The 16,678-nt window shown below is 32.0% G+C and overlaps 1 protein-coding gene across 2 annotated transcripts in view; it reads left to right on the top strand.

The window, feature by feature from the left end:
- The window catches only part of LOC111513662 (uncharacterized), a 29,115-nt gene extending 20,815 nt beyond the window's left edge, over positions 1-8,300 (top strand). For both annotated transcript variants that reach the window (XM_074173657.1, XM_023169880.2), the window contains exon 2: positions 221-8,300. In XM_074173657.1, coding sequence (XP_074029758.1) covers positions 303-968 — 666 coding nt within the window. In that variant the 5' untranslated portion in view covers positions 221-302 and the 3' untranslated portion in view covers positions 969-8,300. The remainder of the gene's footprint in view (positions 1-220) is intronic.
- The last annotated feature ends 8,378 nt before the right edge of the window (positions 8,301-16,678 follow it).

The following is a 16,678-nucleotide window of genomic DNA, read 5'->3' as shown; positions in this document are numbered from 1 at the left end:
AGATTAGGTATTGATTAATAAGAAAACTTGGTAGGTGAACTATTATTACATACATGTCTATTGATTACATCGGAATTTGTATTACTGCCAATATTACAAATTCTGATGCAATCAACAGAAATTTATGTAATAACAGTTCGCCTATGTTATCTATGTTTCATCAAATTTTATTTCTCAGATCACATAAAATATTTTCAACTCAAATTATTTTTATTTCCAGATCTTGTTCAACATCAACAACGGAAACAGCAAATACAGTCGATATAAATGCATCAGAAGAACTTCCACAACACATAATTAAGATGGGAGTTGGTTTGGAAAAAATTCCTCAAGGATCATACCACGTTAGGTCCATAAATTTTGGTTACAACCGAATCAGAGAACTACCATCAGCAATATTTTTTACCATGGGTTATAAATCTCTTCGCAGAATAGAACTTTGTCAGAACAAAATATCCATGATCAATCAAAGAGCGTTCAGAGAACTTAGACATCTGAAGATTATTGATCTATCTGGGAATAACATCAGTGGCATCGAAATTGGCACCTTCAAGTGTAATCCGAGGTTGGAAAAACTCGACTTGTCTCTGAATAAAATTGGTTTTCATCCCGACAAACCTTTTTTGAATTCGCCTTCTTTGGAAACTTTGATATTAACAGACAACAAAATCGAACAAATATATGAACTAACTTTCTACAAACTACCAAAGTTGAGGAATTTGATGATGGACAATAACATAATATTCTCCATCGAAGCAAAAAGTTTCGTACCATTAGTACATCTCCACTACCTATCATTAGCTCATACGGGGGTGTACAGGCTAAGCGAAACCATGTTCAAAAATGAGACATATCCACGAATTATTGACGTTACAGACACACCTCTGTCGAATAAATTCTACCCTCCCTTGAAAAAAGTTAGGAACGAAGGTGTGGCAGAACTAATTAACATCGATAGCTATTTTTAAGAAACCATAAAAATCTTCATATTGAAGATTTTGTGACAGTAACCTGAACAAGGCAATGGTTGAACATTGTCAGAGACTGACTATTTGTAAATCTTTACCTCAGAACCACATAGTATTATAGAAATCAGAAAGATAAGGTATTTCGTTGAAGGCAAATCTGAGGTAAAGGTGTTTTTGAAGAGTTCAGAGTACAATAACGTAGGCAACTTTTTTATATATGTATTGTAAATATGTGTGAATGTGTTAGTGAATAGACAAGACAGTAATTTTCAATGTGTACGTGAATCTTTATATTAAAGCCTTCACAGCGCTCAGACTGGATGTAATCATAAAAATAAGTACAGTGAATACAAAATGAAATGAGAGATATGATGTGTAGAAATGTTTAAGTTATTTCTGTTATGTGTGAATTACATACAAATTTTGATATAAAAAACAATTCAGTGTGTGATAAATGGGCATCCCAATATTTTCCATCTTCAATATACGACATCACAAATTCTAATTGGGAAATAAATACAGAAGGAAAACGGGTGTAAATGGGTGTAAACGATTCCTCAACTTGTTATTTTTCATTAAGTAGATATTTGAATACCAAATTGAAATTGCCATCCGGTAGATAAATTCGATAACAATTGGACATATTATTTGTTCGCTATGGTTGAAATTTCAATTCTCAATTTAAAAATAACCTAAAAACAGAATGTTTATATCAAGAGAAGAATTAATCCCACAAACTGTTTCTAATTTTCAATGAAATCCAATAATTCCGTCATAATATTGGTTTTAATTTTATGAGACTCGGGTTATCTCTTTATGTTTTTACCAATTAAAAATTCCAGTTGAAATGTCAAAGCCTGGAGTGTACAAAAATATTTTGATAGTTCTTCGAAAGTTACTGAAAAAAAAACCGATTTTCAATATTTCTGTATAGAAGATACCAACAAAAATATGATTATGGATTTTTAGGGTTTCCGACTCTTCGCAAACCCTATAGTATCCCAATAGTATCCGAAAATAGACAAACTTTCCACTATTTTACCTACTCTCTATTCGTTTATGCGATATCCATACTCTGAAATCATTTCATTGGATTTCATGACTTTCGACTTTGATTGCACAAAAATAATCGTACTTTGATAAAATAGTTGATGCTTACTTCTAAAAACTATACCTTGGGATTCAATTTCCACAAACTTTATTTGAAAAATATATCACAACATGTTTCGCTAGCACAGTAGCTTTATCAAGTGATTTGAATACTTCAAGTTGTTTCTTACACTAATATTTATACAGGGGTGCGCCAAAGTCCGGAATAAAATTAATATCTTTTTAACCAGTATTTTAGGAGAAAAATGCTGAAACACGTCAGTTGATTTCACGTTGTACGCATTTTTTAGCAATGAAATGAAATATTTTTTTTCAACCCCTTAGTTGCAACCCTCCCCAACTTTTTTTTTCAAATGCAAACCTATTTCATGTATGAGCTCATTGAAAAGTTCGTAAAAAATGAAATCTGACCATACCCCTTATTTTTTTTACTCATGCGGTTACCACGAAATGAGAAAAAACTCTTTTGAAACCAAAAAAGTTAGAAATACCTACTTAGTGCTATCTACGGGTGAATTAACGTTGCGAAAAACAAATAAGTGGTGATGATGTACATTGCTAAACAATTGCTAAGGATCACCAGTACCTGCTTTCTAAAAGTTTACAAATTTTAAGAACTGACCAACCGGGCCAGACACTACAACAAATTTTATTGATTTATGTGTAAAACTGATAACGTAATGTAACATCAACATTCTGTGGATTTTATTTTTTCACCAAAAACTCACACATAAAATTAGTTCCATCCCAAGCAATTGTTGACCAGTGTACCTCAAAAAGAGAAAAAGTGTGTTGCATTTTTTGTACCAAAATGAATGCCCTGATAAAAACTTTTGTCTTGACTCAGTTTTAAAATTGTGGCATTTCTGTGTGAAATTGTATGTTTAGTTTATTAATTGGGTACCTTCAAAGTGTTCTTTTTTAAGTTGCTAAACAAAAATGGTATTGTCAGAGAGGCAGCGTATCGAAGTCTTGATATTGTTAGGATATGAGGATAAAATGCGGAGTCAAAGTGAGGTGTGTACTTTATTTAATGCAAAATATCCGGGAAATTACATTTTCCAGTCTACTGATCTTACACAAATTTGAAGAACATGGTACAGTGAAGGACTTGCCCAAAAGTGGCCGGCCACATGTTTTAGACAAAGATCAAAAATTGGACATTGCCGTATCTCTGCAGGAAGATCCACATTTGTTAACGGTTTCATTAGCCCAAAAGAATCCTTCGTCTGGACGTACGATAGGGAGGTTTTTGAAAACAGAAAAATACCACCCATATAAGGTATGTCTTGTCCAAGAGCTCTTGGAAGATGACTATGACAGGCGTTTGCAATTTTGTGAGGAAATAATGAGGCGATGTGAGGAGAATAATAGGTTTCCACTCAACATACTCTTTTCGGACAAAGCTACTTTTTATTTAGATGGAATAGTTGACAGGCACAACTATCGATTCTGGAGTCAGGAAAACCCACACTGGATATGCGAAGCTCGTACGCAGCGTCATCAGAAAGTAAATGTATGGGCAGGCATCATCAACAACAGAATATTAGGGCCATACTATTTTGAGGAAAAACTTACAGCTGCACGCTACTCAGACTTTTTACGCTTTGAACTAGTCCCTGCTTTAGCTGTTATGTTTCCCAATGAAGCAGATCCAAATATCCCCACTGAAACACTTTCATTCCAACAGGACAGCACTCCTCCACATTTTAGTATTAATGTTAGAGAATACCTCGATGACATGTTTGCAGGACGCTGGATTGGACGACGTGGTACAATTGAATAGCCGCCAAGATCCCCTGACTAGGTTTATCAAAATAGGCCGGCTAATATTGAAGATCTAAAAAGCAGAATTAGAGAAGAATCACATATCATACCGGCTGAGGCCATTCGGAATTCCGTAGACGGATTTTACCATCGCCTAGGAGCCTGCCAAGTAGAGGGTGGAGGCCAATTTCAGCATCTGTTACGTTAATTCACCCGTAGATAGCACTAAGTTAGGTATTTGTAACTTTCCAAAAGACTTTTTTCTCATTTCGTTGTAACCACAAAAAAAAATGAAGGAGATGGTCAGAATCCATTTTTTACGAGCTTTTCAATGAGCCCATACACGACATAGGTTTGCATTTGAAAAAAAATTGGGGAGGGTTGCAGCTAAGGGGTTCAAAAAAAAGATCCATTTTATTGCCAAAAAATGCGTACAACGTGAAATCAATTGATGTGTTTCAGCGTTTTTCCCTAAAATACTGGTTAAAAAGATATTCATTTTATTCCGGACTTTTGCGCACCCCTGTATACTCCAGGTAACCATAATTGATCTCCAAAAAATTACCTTAACCTCTACCTAAGGTACATGTTCAATTATGATCACCTGAAGCATATTACTTCACATCTACATCAATAATAATTCTTTCTCGGTTTTCAAGAAAACAAGATCAAAGAAAACAATATTCAAATCCAGTTGGTCATTCATTAGAATGTTTGAATTTCTAAGTTTATTAATTTCCATTGCTTCCAAATGACTCAGTTTCGAACCATTATTTCCTATGTGCAAAATTCCGAACTCTTCGTTATATATATGATTTTCTTCTAGAAGATGATTTGAATATGTTGAATGTGTTTTCTTATCCACATAGCTCTTATGATGTTCATGGATTCGATTCCTGAATGTTCTGCCAGTTTGACCAATATATACCTTAGGACAGGTTCCACTCTTTAATTTGTATACTCCTGATTTCTCGAATTTGGATGTTTTGTCTTTATTATTGATGTAGATGTAAGGTAATATGCTTCAGGTGATCATAATTGAACAGGTACTTTAGGTATAGATTTAGGTGATTTTTTGGAGGTAGTGTCAAGTATGGTTACCTGTAGTATATAAATATTAGTGTAAGAAACCACTTGAAACATGCGAAACATGTGATATATTTTTCAAATGGAGTTTATGGAAATCGAATCTTGAGGTGTAGTTTTTGAAACTACTATCTTCATCAAGTAACGGCCGAATCAATCAGAAAAAAATGTAATGCTTACTCTGGCAATTTCAATCGCGAAGGAATCATGGGTGGTCTTCATTCAGTGAGCGATAATTTTACTAGACTTCAATTACAATTATAGAAATCAACGAAGTAAAAGGATGATTTTGCATTCACAAAGTTCTCGTGTCACATCCTTCTGGTTTTCTAATATGAATATTAAAGCAGCTTGCATATTATTAACTTTAAAGCTTCCTGTCGCGTTTTTCATTTGAATGGTTTAATTATGCAACCAGCGTATACGAACACTTCTTGATTATTTAAATAGCTTCTAGAAAGTTATTTGAAATAAAAAATCTAGTCTTCCTCTCCATAAATGGAGTTTGATCGAGATTTAAATACTAGAAAATTTATGGTGACTAATATAAATCATTTTGAATGGATCAAGAAATCAAATAGATTTTTTTATTTTGTTTTTTTGTAACATATGAACAAGGTAGTAACGATTGTAGTGCTCAATTCATTCCAAATGTCTCGTGATTCCTTGCAAAAAGTTGAATTATAGATTCATCTGTTGTTGAATGAATGAACAAAAAATTTGTTTATACATAAATGTTTTTGTACTGAAATATTGAAAACGAAATTCATACAAATCCAGAAGGGATAGAGCCAAATAGTAAATATCATAATGAAGAAAAGAGAATTGAAACTTTTTGTTTTTTACCACTTTTATTTGTAACTGACGTTACTGCAGTTTCGTCCTATAAAGAAATTTTCAAACTTATACATTAAACAGTTTAAATGTATGAGTTTGACAATGTCCTTATAGGACAAAACTACAGTAACGTCAGTTACAAATAAAAGTGTTGAAAAACATAGGAAGTTTCAATTTTCTCTTCTTCATTATGATTTCCTACCACGTACTAACGGCTACATCCATTAAATCTCATAAGTAAAATTTTCCTTTTTCACTCTTCCGATAGATACTAAAAATTTCCAGAACATCCTCAGTCAGAATAATTTACTGATTGTTATTCTTGAATTCTTGAAAGAGTTGTAAATTTTGTTTTGCGAAAAATTGAATTGTTTGTGGCAAATTACATTATTCTATTCTCATTAGTGTTTTCAACTCCGAATGCAAGATCCTTTGATGTATAGTAAAACTGAGAATGAGGAACAACTCTAGTGCTCAAACTTTCAAATTCAATTCATTTTTGACAAGAGGTTTTCATTTTCATTTATATGACATTTCATTGTGAGATTTTCACCGGAGAAATTATAATACAGTGTCATCCCCAAAGTATGCAGCATATGGGAAACTAATTTATTAAGGGTTTTTCGACAAAATGTGATTTGTGATAAAAGTTTGTGCATCCCCTAAAACCGAACATGCACTAACCAAATATAGTAAAACACACGTAATATACCAGGAGTGTTCAAATATTTGATTTTGATTTTCAAAATTCTTGGGAAATATTATTTGGTAAAGTTGTTCAGCATTAAAAAATATATCTAGATTTGGAGTCATGGCCATCTGAGTGAATTTCTTTCAACCCATTTTTTTTAAATGGAGACTACGAAAAAAAATTTACTAAAACGATAAATAGCAGCATCTTGCATACGACGGTTTATTTTTCCAAAGTTTTTGATGCAAAGTTATTTTTATTTTTTGTTACCACCAAAAAGTATTCAAAATTATAGAGTTTTGTAACCAGAACTTGATTCTCAATAGTAACAGATCACAAAACATCAAAATATAATAGGTATTTCGGAACAAACTCATAGATTTTCTACAGATTTTTTTTTCCAAAATAATTCTCCAAAATAATCTAGTTCACTTTGATGTTTTGTGATTTGATATTGTTGAATATTGAGTTCTTATTACAATACTGTATAAATTTGAGTAATTTTCGGTGTAAACAAAAAATAAAAATAACTTTGCACCAAAAACTTGAAATAATTTCACTGTTCAAAAAAATTGACCGTGGTTAACACCATAGTTATGTAATTCATAATATTACAGACTTTCAGACTAAACCGTCGTATACAGGATTCTTTCTATTTTTCGTTTTAGTAATTTTTTTTCATAGTTCCCATTTTAAAAAATGGGTAAAAAAATAAAACTCCACTTAGATAACCATGACTTCAAATCTAGATGTATTTTTTATTGCTGAACAAATATTTAAAGGCTACTCGTATATTAAGTGTGTTATAGTGTATTTCGTTGGTGCATGTTTAGTTTTAGGGGATGCACAAACTTTTATCAAGAATAACTTTTCGTGCAAAAACCCTTAATAAATAATTTTCCCATATGGTGCATACTTTGGGGATGACACTGTATAACAGTAAAATATCTCAATGAAGTTTTACTTCAATAGGTAAGCTATGGATTTCCATCAAGTATCGAGCAATTGTATCACGTATCAATTCTTCTTAATTTTCCTTCCAACTCAAAATACACTTTTCATAATGCAGAGAAAATTGACTTTTCTTACATCGTTATAAAATTTTCTTGCATTGTACAAATAGTTTAGAAAAGGCAATTGGTGGAACATTCATTATTGAGGAATTGAGGTACTTTCTTATTTTGTTCACTTCAAATATCTTCTTATTTTTCCAAATCTATAATAATTATCTATAATTCATGAATTTCTGAGTTGAAACGTTATTCTCAATGAGTTGTGAAATGTATCATATCTATCATTCATTTTGAATTCAAACAAAGGAAAAACTGAGAATTATTTTAGGGTTAGTATTTGTTGCATATGTGAATATAATTTGATGTATAATGAATCATTCGTTGAATTACTCATTGTATGTTCAGAATTCAACATGAAATGTGCGAAAGATAACTAAAGTGGCATAATGTGTGAAGGAGAAGCAGATGAAGCTGAATTTCCTTTCTTTTTTACTTGGTATTCGTGAATTTAAAGTGATACTACATACTCAAACTTGAAATTCAAATAAATAATGAAAAAATTCAGTTTTGAAAACAGAAATTTTTCTAAGTTATTGTTTTATTTATTATAAAATCTGAATACAAGACATTTTATAGCAAAATGGAAAGAAACTGAGTACCATCTGATCATCTTTAATCTGTGATTGAAAGTTGCAATGCATGGAATTTTTGCTGGTGGTATAATTTGTTTGTTCTTTCAACAGTTCGACACATGTGTTTCATTTAGTTTCTGTTAGAGTGTACCTGATTTAGAAATAATTTGTAATAAATGTGATGAAATAGAACATATTTTCATTTTTGACACGACTTTACCCACACTTTACAACAGTAAAAAGATTGGCTGATATCAGAAGTTATCGTTTTTTCATCTCTTTGAAAATTGATAAAATTTTTTGGGTTCGAAGGCCGTGTATTTTTGAAAGAAATTCCAAAAATCCATGGTTTTTGAAAATTATTACGCAATAATTCATAAGTTGAAATTTTCAATGACTGAGATATGTTTATTACATAACAAGAGTTTTCAATATATTCAACGTTATTTTGCAACAATTATTATCGCATTTCAATTCATAATGTAAAATTTCTAACATTTTCAGAGAAAAAGTCTGCAATAACTACAATAAGATAAGTTAACCTATCTTCTAACAACCAGAAAAAAATGTTTTTGCAATATATTTCTAAAATGATAACACTTACAAAATACATATCATGAAATTATAAAACAACTACAAAAATAAATGGCGCTCCAGGGCGACTTCATTGATTCCAGTGGCGCATTCAGCTGCAGGAAAACCCGGAAAATCATGCAGCGCCAAAGATCTTGATCTGCCAATGTCCTCTCTTTCAGCCTCTCCAGTGGCTCCAATAAATTCAATACATCATCAGAACACTTAGTGACATGACTGTCGTCAAACTTAAACCACTCCGTTTCATCTTTGGCCAATAATGACCAGATTCAACACCGGAACAACAGTGAACAATGACTGCATGAATATTATAATACTGGTCTGCTAGATTGAAGTGTTCATCAATTTCGAATTTTCCATAAGAGTTTGGTACTTCCGTCAGAGGTTGAGTCTTGTTTCAAGATCATCAGTGTTATTATTAGATTGACTGGTGCCTCAGCTATACTTGTCTTCTTGATAACAGTCAGTTAGTTTGGCAATACAGGTTGTTTCAATTTATACATGAAAAAAATATTTGAGGATAATCTACATCTTTTTTCTGGATAGTATTTATTGTTATATGTACCTACAAAATTTTTATAGAAAACAAAATGAAACAGAATAGTAAATCGATAAATGTATCAAAATGGTAATTTTTATGTTTTCCTGATGCGCAAACTTCTTGAAAAATTGTATCCAACAAAATGTATGATTTTCTGAGTGATTCGATAAATCAGGTTTCACATTCATCATAAAGTATAGTGTACACTGGTACAGTGGAGTAGAGTCTCAGTAAACAGTTTCCATTCAAATATTGATTTTAAACCAACACATCACAATGACATGAAGGAAACTAATGGATTCATCTTTAATTTTGATAAGGTGATGCCGGTTTTTTATTGTTGTGAGAAACAATAAAAACAATCGTTTTTCTGAGATGATCAGATCATGTTACCCAAATAACTCAGCATATAAGTATAGTATCAGTTTTGCATGGCAATAATCTACAAGAGAAAACCTGAGCAGATATGAAAACAACAACAGAACACGACTTGAGTATTGTATGTGACTGGTTAAAATACAACTAGCTAACAGTCAAGAGTCAAAAAACATACTATTTACCTTTCACCTTCCAAACTTAGGAACCTTGGACATTGGAGATAACATTCGCATAGAAGAAAAAGATTACTTGAAATATCTAAGAATAACAATTGATAGGCATTTGAGATGACATTTACATATCGGGCAAATAAAAAACAAATTGAGAGGTCTACTCACAAAATCCAGGTATTTCTCAGGTATTTTACGAAATTTTAGGTTGGGAGGTGTAGCAGAAAATAATGTGCATAATTTGATAGATAGATATATCTTTATTTAAAAAAGGTAACCCTAATATACATATATATCCCAATTAAATCAACGGTGTATATATACAACATTAGACAAACACAAAAAAAGAAATACAATGCAACAATAATATACGAAAATCACAATTTTAAAAATAGAATTAATAGAATTAGTAGAATTACAAAAATTACAAGAATTGCTTTCAGTACGATATCTATTTCATCTTAATAAGTTCTTTCAATTGTTTTTTAAACAAATTCAACGATGATGATGTTTTAATGAAGTCCCTGGTAGTTTATTAAATTCTTGGAAACCTTTGAAAAATAAAGAGTTCATAGTACTGCGATAAGCAGTGCTGCTAATGTGAATGTCATTTTTACCCCGAGTGTTATAAGTGTGAATGTCTCTATTCAATATTATAAATGTACCACACAAAAGTGTATCCTGGGAATACTTTTAAAGAAGAGCATAAGATATCTCAATGACAAGCTATTTTTAGGGATCAATATTCTTGATACAAGACGAATATTCTGCCAACGAATTCTAATATATATCCACGAAAACAAAACCAAGTTAACACCTATCGACCATCGCTATGAAACTCGAATGAAAAATAAAAATATGAAAGTTCCGACCTGCGAAAAAACAGCCGGTCAGCACCGAGCAGAATATCTTGCACCAAGAATTTATACAATTTACTACCAGAAAACTTCAAATCTATCAAATGTTACACCTCTTCTATATACCATATAAAACAATGGATGGTCACTACAGATATATACATATTGAATTACCTCATAGACCTGAAATTTCTATAATAAACAATCACACCCCAAATCATCCAAATATGACATTTATCTGACTATGACAACCATTCCACCAAAATAAGGCGCCAAAACCCTACCTTGACGAAAAAAAAGAAAAACAACGAACAAAAAGTTAAGAAATCAGTTTGATATTACCTATGTAAATATTTTCATAATCATTGTTCTAATGTTAATGTTAATCATATGTATTTCTGTTTTATTCTATACTATATTGATGTTACTATCTAAATCACACACAAGCTTTTGAAGCTTCAGTAAACATTATTATCATTTTCTTTTCATAGTTTCCAAGATATAGGTGATAATTTCGTGAATATTCTTCAGTCAACATTATTTACCAGCGAATGTATATCATTGACGTTCCTTGTAACATTGAATTATGTATTTTGTATACTATTAATAGATTAGTTTCTGCTTCTTTGATTACTACCTGTCTGAAAACTACCTGAATAGATTAGATTTTTTTCAAGGACAAAACACAAGCACTACCGGAAAATCCTTAAGGAAGTTTACTCTACATAAACGCCGTTCTCCAAACGAAAGAGTTCTCAATCAGTGAAGTTCGTGGTGTACTGGGTTGAACCTCACAATGATTAGTAGCCACAGTCCGTTGCGTATTTCAGATATGTACCGCTCTTGGTGAAATCAAATTAGCCAAGTCACTTGAACACTTCCCATTTAAGTATCTACAGAAGAGAGATAAATTTCCAAGAACCTTTTTTCGATTTTCCAGGCTATCAGGGATGTAAGTGATGTTCTCGTCTCTAATCAGGCGGATGATTTTTTTCTGGATGAAATCCAGCAGATTCAGGGTATGTTTGGGGACGGGTGTCCACACAAAAATGAGAACAATACTCCAAAGAAGGTCTGATCTGAACTTTATAATGCATCAAAGGTTGCTAAGGTGTGCACAGTTTTCTAGTTCGTAACAGTGTTCCATTTAGAAGCAACCTTTACAATTTCAGCGACATGATTGTGCCGGCTTGCTGCACTAAGGCAGAAATCTTAGCCGCACAGATGCAGAAGTCTGTCATTCTTGGCTCACTGCGCTTGCTCAAGGCACATGATTCTTGGACCCAATGATCACTTACCTCACGGTGTGGGGAGTGGTCATTGATTGATAATGCTGGCGCGCCCTCCCAAATGTATCGGGGCTTCGGGGGATAGGGCCTGACCAGCGCACACTACGGTGAAAAAAAAATTATTATTTACCATAACATAAAATATTCTTCAGATCCCATACCGAGGTAAATAAATGGATACTTTTTACATTACAATTTCGAATGGTGAAGACAATCCTGCTGTCTAGATTATTTGACCTGTTGCTAGTTATTCCACTTTTCAAATATAATTTCACCCAATTGATGCTGCATTGAAGGATGTTTTCAAGTTGAATCGTCTAATAGAATATTGAAGAAGAGCATTAATATCACTGCCTTCCGTTTCATTGAATAAAAAAAATACTACACGTATCTATGGTTTTCTATTCATTTGCGTTGTATAAATGTATACAACTTTCTTACCTGATTGTCGGTTGAGTTACAAAAATGTTGAAAAAATTTCACTTGACTCTCCAGCAGCATTGAAATTATGATAATTTTTGCAAATATTTGTTCTATAAATATCTATAGCGGATACAAACTCATTTGCACGTTTTTTAAATTGTCGATTAATGAACTCGTGATGTCATTCTCTATTTGTCATTTCATAATGGGTTTTGATACAGGTGTTCAAGAATGAATTATCATTGTTTTTTACGTATACACACCACATAAAAAGTTCGACTCGAATAATTCAGTGAGAAGAAATAGCCAACCAATCATAAGGCAACAATTGTAAATGTTCACTATATTTTTTAATGTGTTTCGGTTACCCTGATCGTTTTTTGCATTTTATAATTATTGTTTTCAATTATTATGTAACTTTTTTCCTTACGTGTGAATAGTTTTGCCATTAAATCAATCAGATTTATGGTAACTTCAAGTTTTTATTATTTATTTCAAATCCGATTGTAACTATCCTTCTTTCTCGTGAATTCTGATTTTGATAATCTTCTGAAGATTCATCTTTGGATAATACACCATTTGATTTTAAATTATTCTATGTATAATGTTTATATTTCATATATACATGAATCCAAATAATAAATAATACTTTTTAGTGGAATTTAATGTTGTCCTATTATGTTGCCAAAAAATAGTATTATCCTTCGTTGCCTTAACTATTAGGACAAGACAAAAAAAAAACTTTTTGTCTTTCTACTTCACCATCATCCAACGAAAAATGTGGGAAACGTTCAAAAAGAAAAAGAAATGAATTAAATTGCTGCGTCTAATGTACACATCTTTGGAAAAAGTTTCGATTGAAGTTGTTACTTTATTTCTTCTGTTGGTTGAAATTTTCTAATTTATTTGTTGGGTGATGGAAAAGTAAAAAAGCAGAATTTTTTTTCCAAAATTCACCTACCGATAGAATCCGAAGGAAAATATGAGTCTATCAATGAAAAGAATGTATTAACCAGTGACAAAACTGAGATAATTTACAAAAATGTTCTGAATAGTACATTTCAATACAATTTTCGAAAAGCTAGGACAAACTTTGGTCGATACATTCGATAGGGGAAGCTATAACATCCTGTATGATCCAACTAAGTTAATAATCCTACCAATTTTTGACATTTCAACCCTTCTTGGAAGAAAACCTTCATGATGTTAAAATATTCATACTGTTTTGTAATTTTTTTTTCCTGATGATGAGTCTTTGCTATTCGAATGTTTTAGTTCATTCAGTATGTTGAAAAATACACAAATGAAAATGTTTTTTTACTTCCAAACCCAATTATTACCAGAAATTTCGAAGTAAATTCACTCATTGGATTATTTGAAACTACATTGAAAATTATATGTTCTCACATTGAATTAATTACCCAGTATCTTGAGCAATTGTCCACTACGATACATAATGTTTGTAGCAGGTATAAGAAATAAATAAAAACACTTTTGTCTAAATACCACTGGAAAATTTTATTTTACGACCGTTTTCGGGTTTGATCCCATTAGCAAGTGTAAACCTTTTTATACTTGATAATGGGATCAAACCCGAAACCGGTAGTAAAATGAAATTTTCCAGTGGTATTTAGACAAAAGTGTGATCATTTAAGTGATCATCAATTACCATAAAGTAAACAAATCATCAATCATACATATTTGTAGCAGGCCATATAAATACACAGCCTTAGTGCATTTAGAAACTTGCGTTTCTAACAACTAACCATGCCACACAGTCCCCTACGGCTTTGAGGAATGATTGATTCTCTACAGCCCCCTACGACTCCAAAGAATTACACAGTCTTATTTTCAACAGTAGGTTATGAACATCTACACTTAATCATGAGCAAACAAACTCTTAGACAATTGCTTAAGAAAACAGTAAAACAATAGTGAATATAGCACGAACAAATCATTTGACAAAGAGGCTAACGATATCATGAAGGATCGATATATAAAGAATCCATCGGTGTTAAATCTGGTATCCTCTAAGGCTAGTTCCAGAAGTCCAAATACCGATCTTCAAATATAGCTTCACTCATAGGTCCATAACTAGGTAGGAGAGTTGGAAGTCTTATGGAAATTTGTAGCTGTGCATTCTAAGGACACTTTCGATATTAATTCTGGAAACGTCTGTATCGAATTCCGCAGTAATTACAGATTCTTGCAGGCTTGCGTGAAAGAAAATATTCAAATGCATCAGATTAAGGTATGGTGCCTTAATTTCGAGGTGAACATAGTAGATTTATCAAAATCGGACGATTTGAGCGTAACACAGGGATGTAGAGGGGTCACAAAGTTGCAAAATTAACATTGCCTTGACATTCTCGAACGTGTTTGATTTTTTTTCTTATTTCAGAGGAAATAATGTGAAAATCGCGACAATAATATATACGAAAATAATATAACTTGCCGATTTCGACAAGCCACAGTAATCAAAATCGTCCATTACGATAAGAGCGTGCAGCTGTGGTGATGGATGCAATTTGTATAAATTACATTGTAAATTAGTGTAGGTTACCAAGCCAACTGGGGAAGCTACTATTATATTGAAGCGCGTATTGGAAATAGATTCTTCATTGTGAAAATTTGTAATTTTTTTCATTAATAAATCATAAATTGTTTTATTGATTGTCAATCAATCGATCTCCTGAACCTTTATGACTAGGCCGTTAGGTGGATGATCACTGGGATCAAGAATCATATATCCTAAGCAGACACAATTTTTATCATTATTCTATACGCATTATTGAATAACCATATTTCAAGCTAAAACGAACAGACGGAACCAAATAACAATCTTATGAATAATTTACACATTTTTTTCGGCAGTATTCTCCGTCCCACGTGCAGAATTCATTTTTGGAATAAAACAAGATAGAATGATGGTATTTTTCAACACTTTTCTGGTAAGCCATTCTTCGAAAGTTCTATAAACGTTAGATGCTATTACGATTCAAATGATACTTGATCACGATTTAAAGTGTTGGAGGTCAAGTTTTTTATAATTTTTCATCATTTGTATATTTTTTCTCAGATTTTGAATCTGTTCACACTTTTTCGGACAATGAATGTCCGGACCAATAACGTTCAATAAATTTTTCAAGCGTATATTAATTTTCTCTTTCACTGTATAATAGTTCATTAGAAAAGTTCTAGTTACCTCTTTTACTGATTTGGTGTAATGTGATATGTTAATGAAATAATATTTATTTGAAGAATATGACGTGTTCGTTGGAAATGGGCAAACCATTTTCAGGAACGCAAGAAACTCGCCCACATCTTTTTCATTTCGGATGATAAATTTTTCTTGGGTTATGTCTGTTTTACCACACAGTATATATACCATAGCTCTTTCATCCCCCTTTACTATCGGCTGAATTTCACGTTTCACTATTTTCAACATATTGTACCATATTTTCCCACATGCACACATTTCAAGGAGGACACATGCTTTGTATATTGGTTTGTTTCAATTCTCTTGGCCCATCTGCACTATTTTACAGTCTGTATAGTGTTAGAACACTGAAGGAGGCTCCTGTTCAATAATTTCTTTCACAACCAGCTGTAAGAAGACTCCATGGGTCTGGAAGTTGTCTTGGGTTGTTCTGCATATTGTTGAATTGTTACGAAACAGTGGTGTCTCTAATAGGGTTTCATACGCCAACGAGGGTTCAATTCTATTTTACTCAAGTAATAAAAAATTCGATTGACTACTCACACTCAAATGTAATTGTTCATTGGAATCCAGAATGAAATATTCAATTTCCTTATACACTATTGGAATATTTTTTGATACGAGAAGTTTATTTCAACTATGTGAACTAAATATTTATAGAAAGAAGAGTTGTTAGAAAAATGTCATGTGTGAATTGGAAGAAATATTTTTCACCTAATATAAAACTGTTGCCGCATCATTTACTGATTTTCTATATTTTCGTGACGCTTTGGATCTGTAAATATTTTAAAAATGTACAAAAAAAAAAGAAAAATTGAAAAAACATTCCAAGTTAATATACTTGTGCCTCAAGTGAGTTCCAGAAAAATAACACTTTCCATGATTCATTCACAGGTAAGAAATCAGAAATCATTAGTGTTATAATGAGATGTTATCTTGATAGATTTCAGTCTTCTAATTTGCTGTTTTCAAATTTTTTAATTTTTTTCTTCCAAGTTCGTCACTGACGTTGTATTGTATTTATATATTTCACATATATAATTTTTAAGACTCTCTGAAAATACAAATATATTTGGATGTGTGTGTTTGTCTTGTAAACATT

Source organism: Leptinotarsa decemlineata, unplaced genomic scaffold (assembly GCF_025532065.1).
Source record: "Leptinotarsa decemlineata unplaced genomic scaffold, Ldec_3_MD MMD2_tig00000251_RagTag_RagTag, whole genome shotgun sequence".
NCBI lineage: Eukaryota > Metazoa > Arthropoda > Insecta > Coleoptera > Chrysomelidae > Leptinotarsa > Leptinotarsa decemlineata.
Note: the sequence above shows the minus strand (reverse complement) of the source record. Positions and strands in the feature narration are given on the sequence as shown.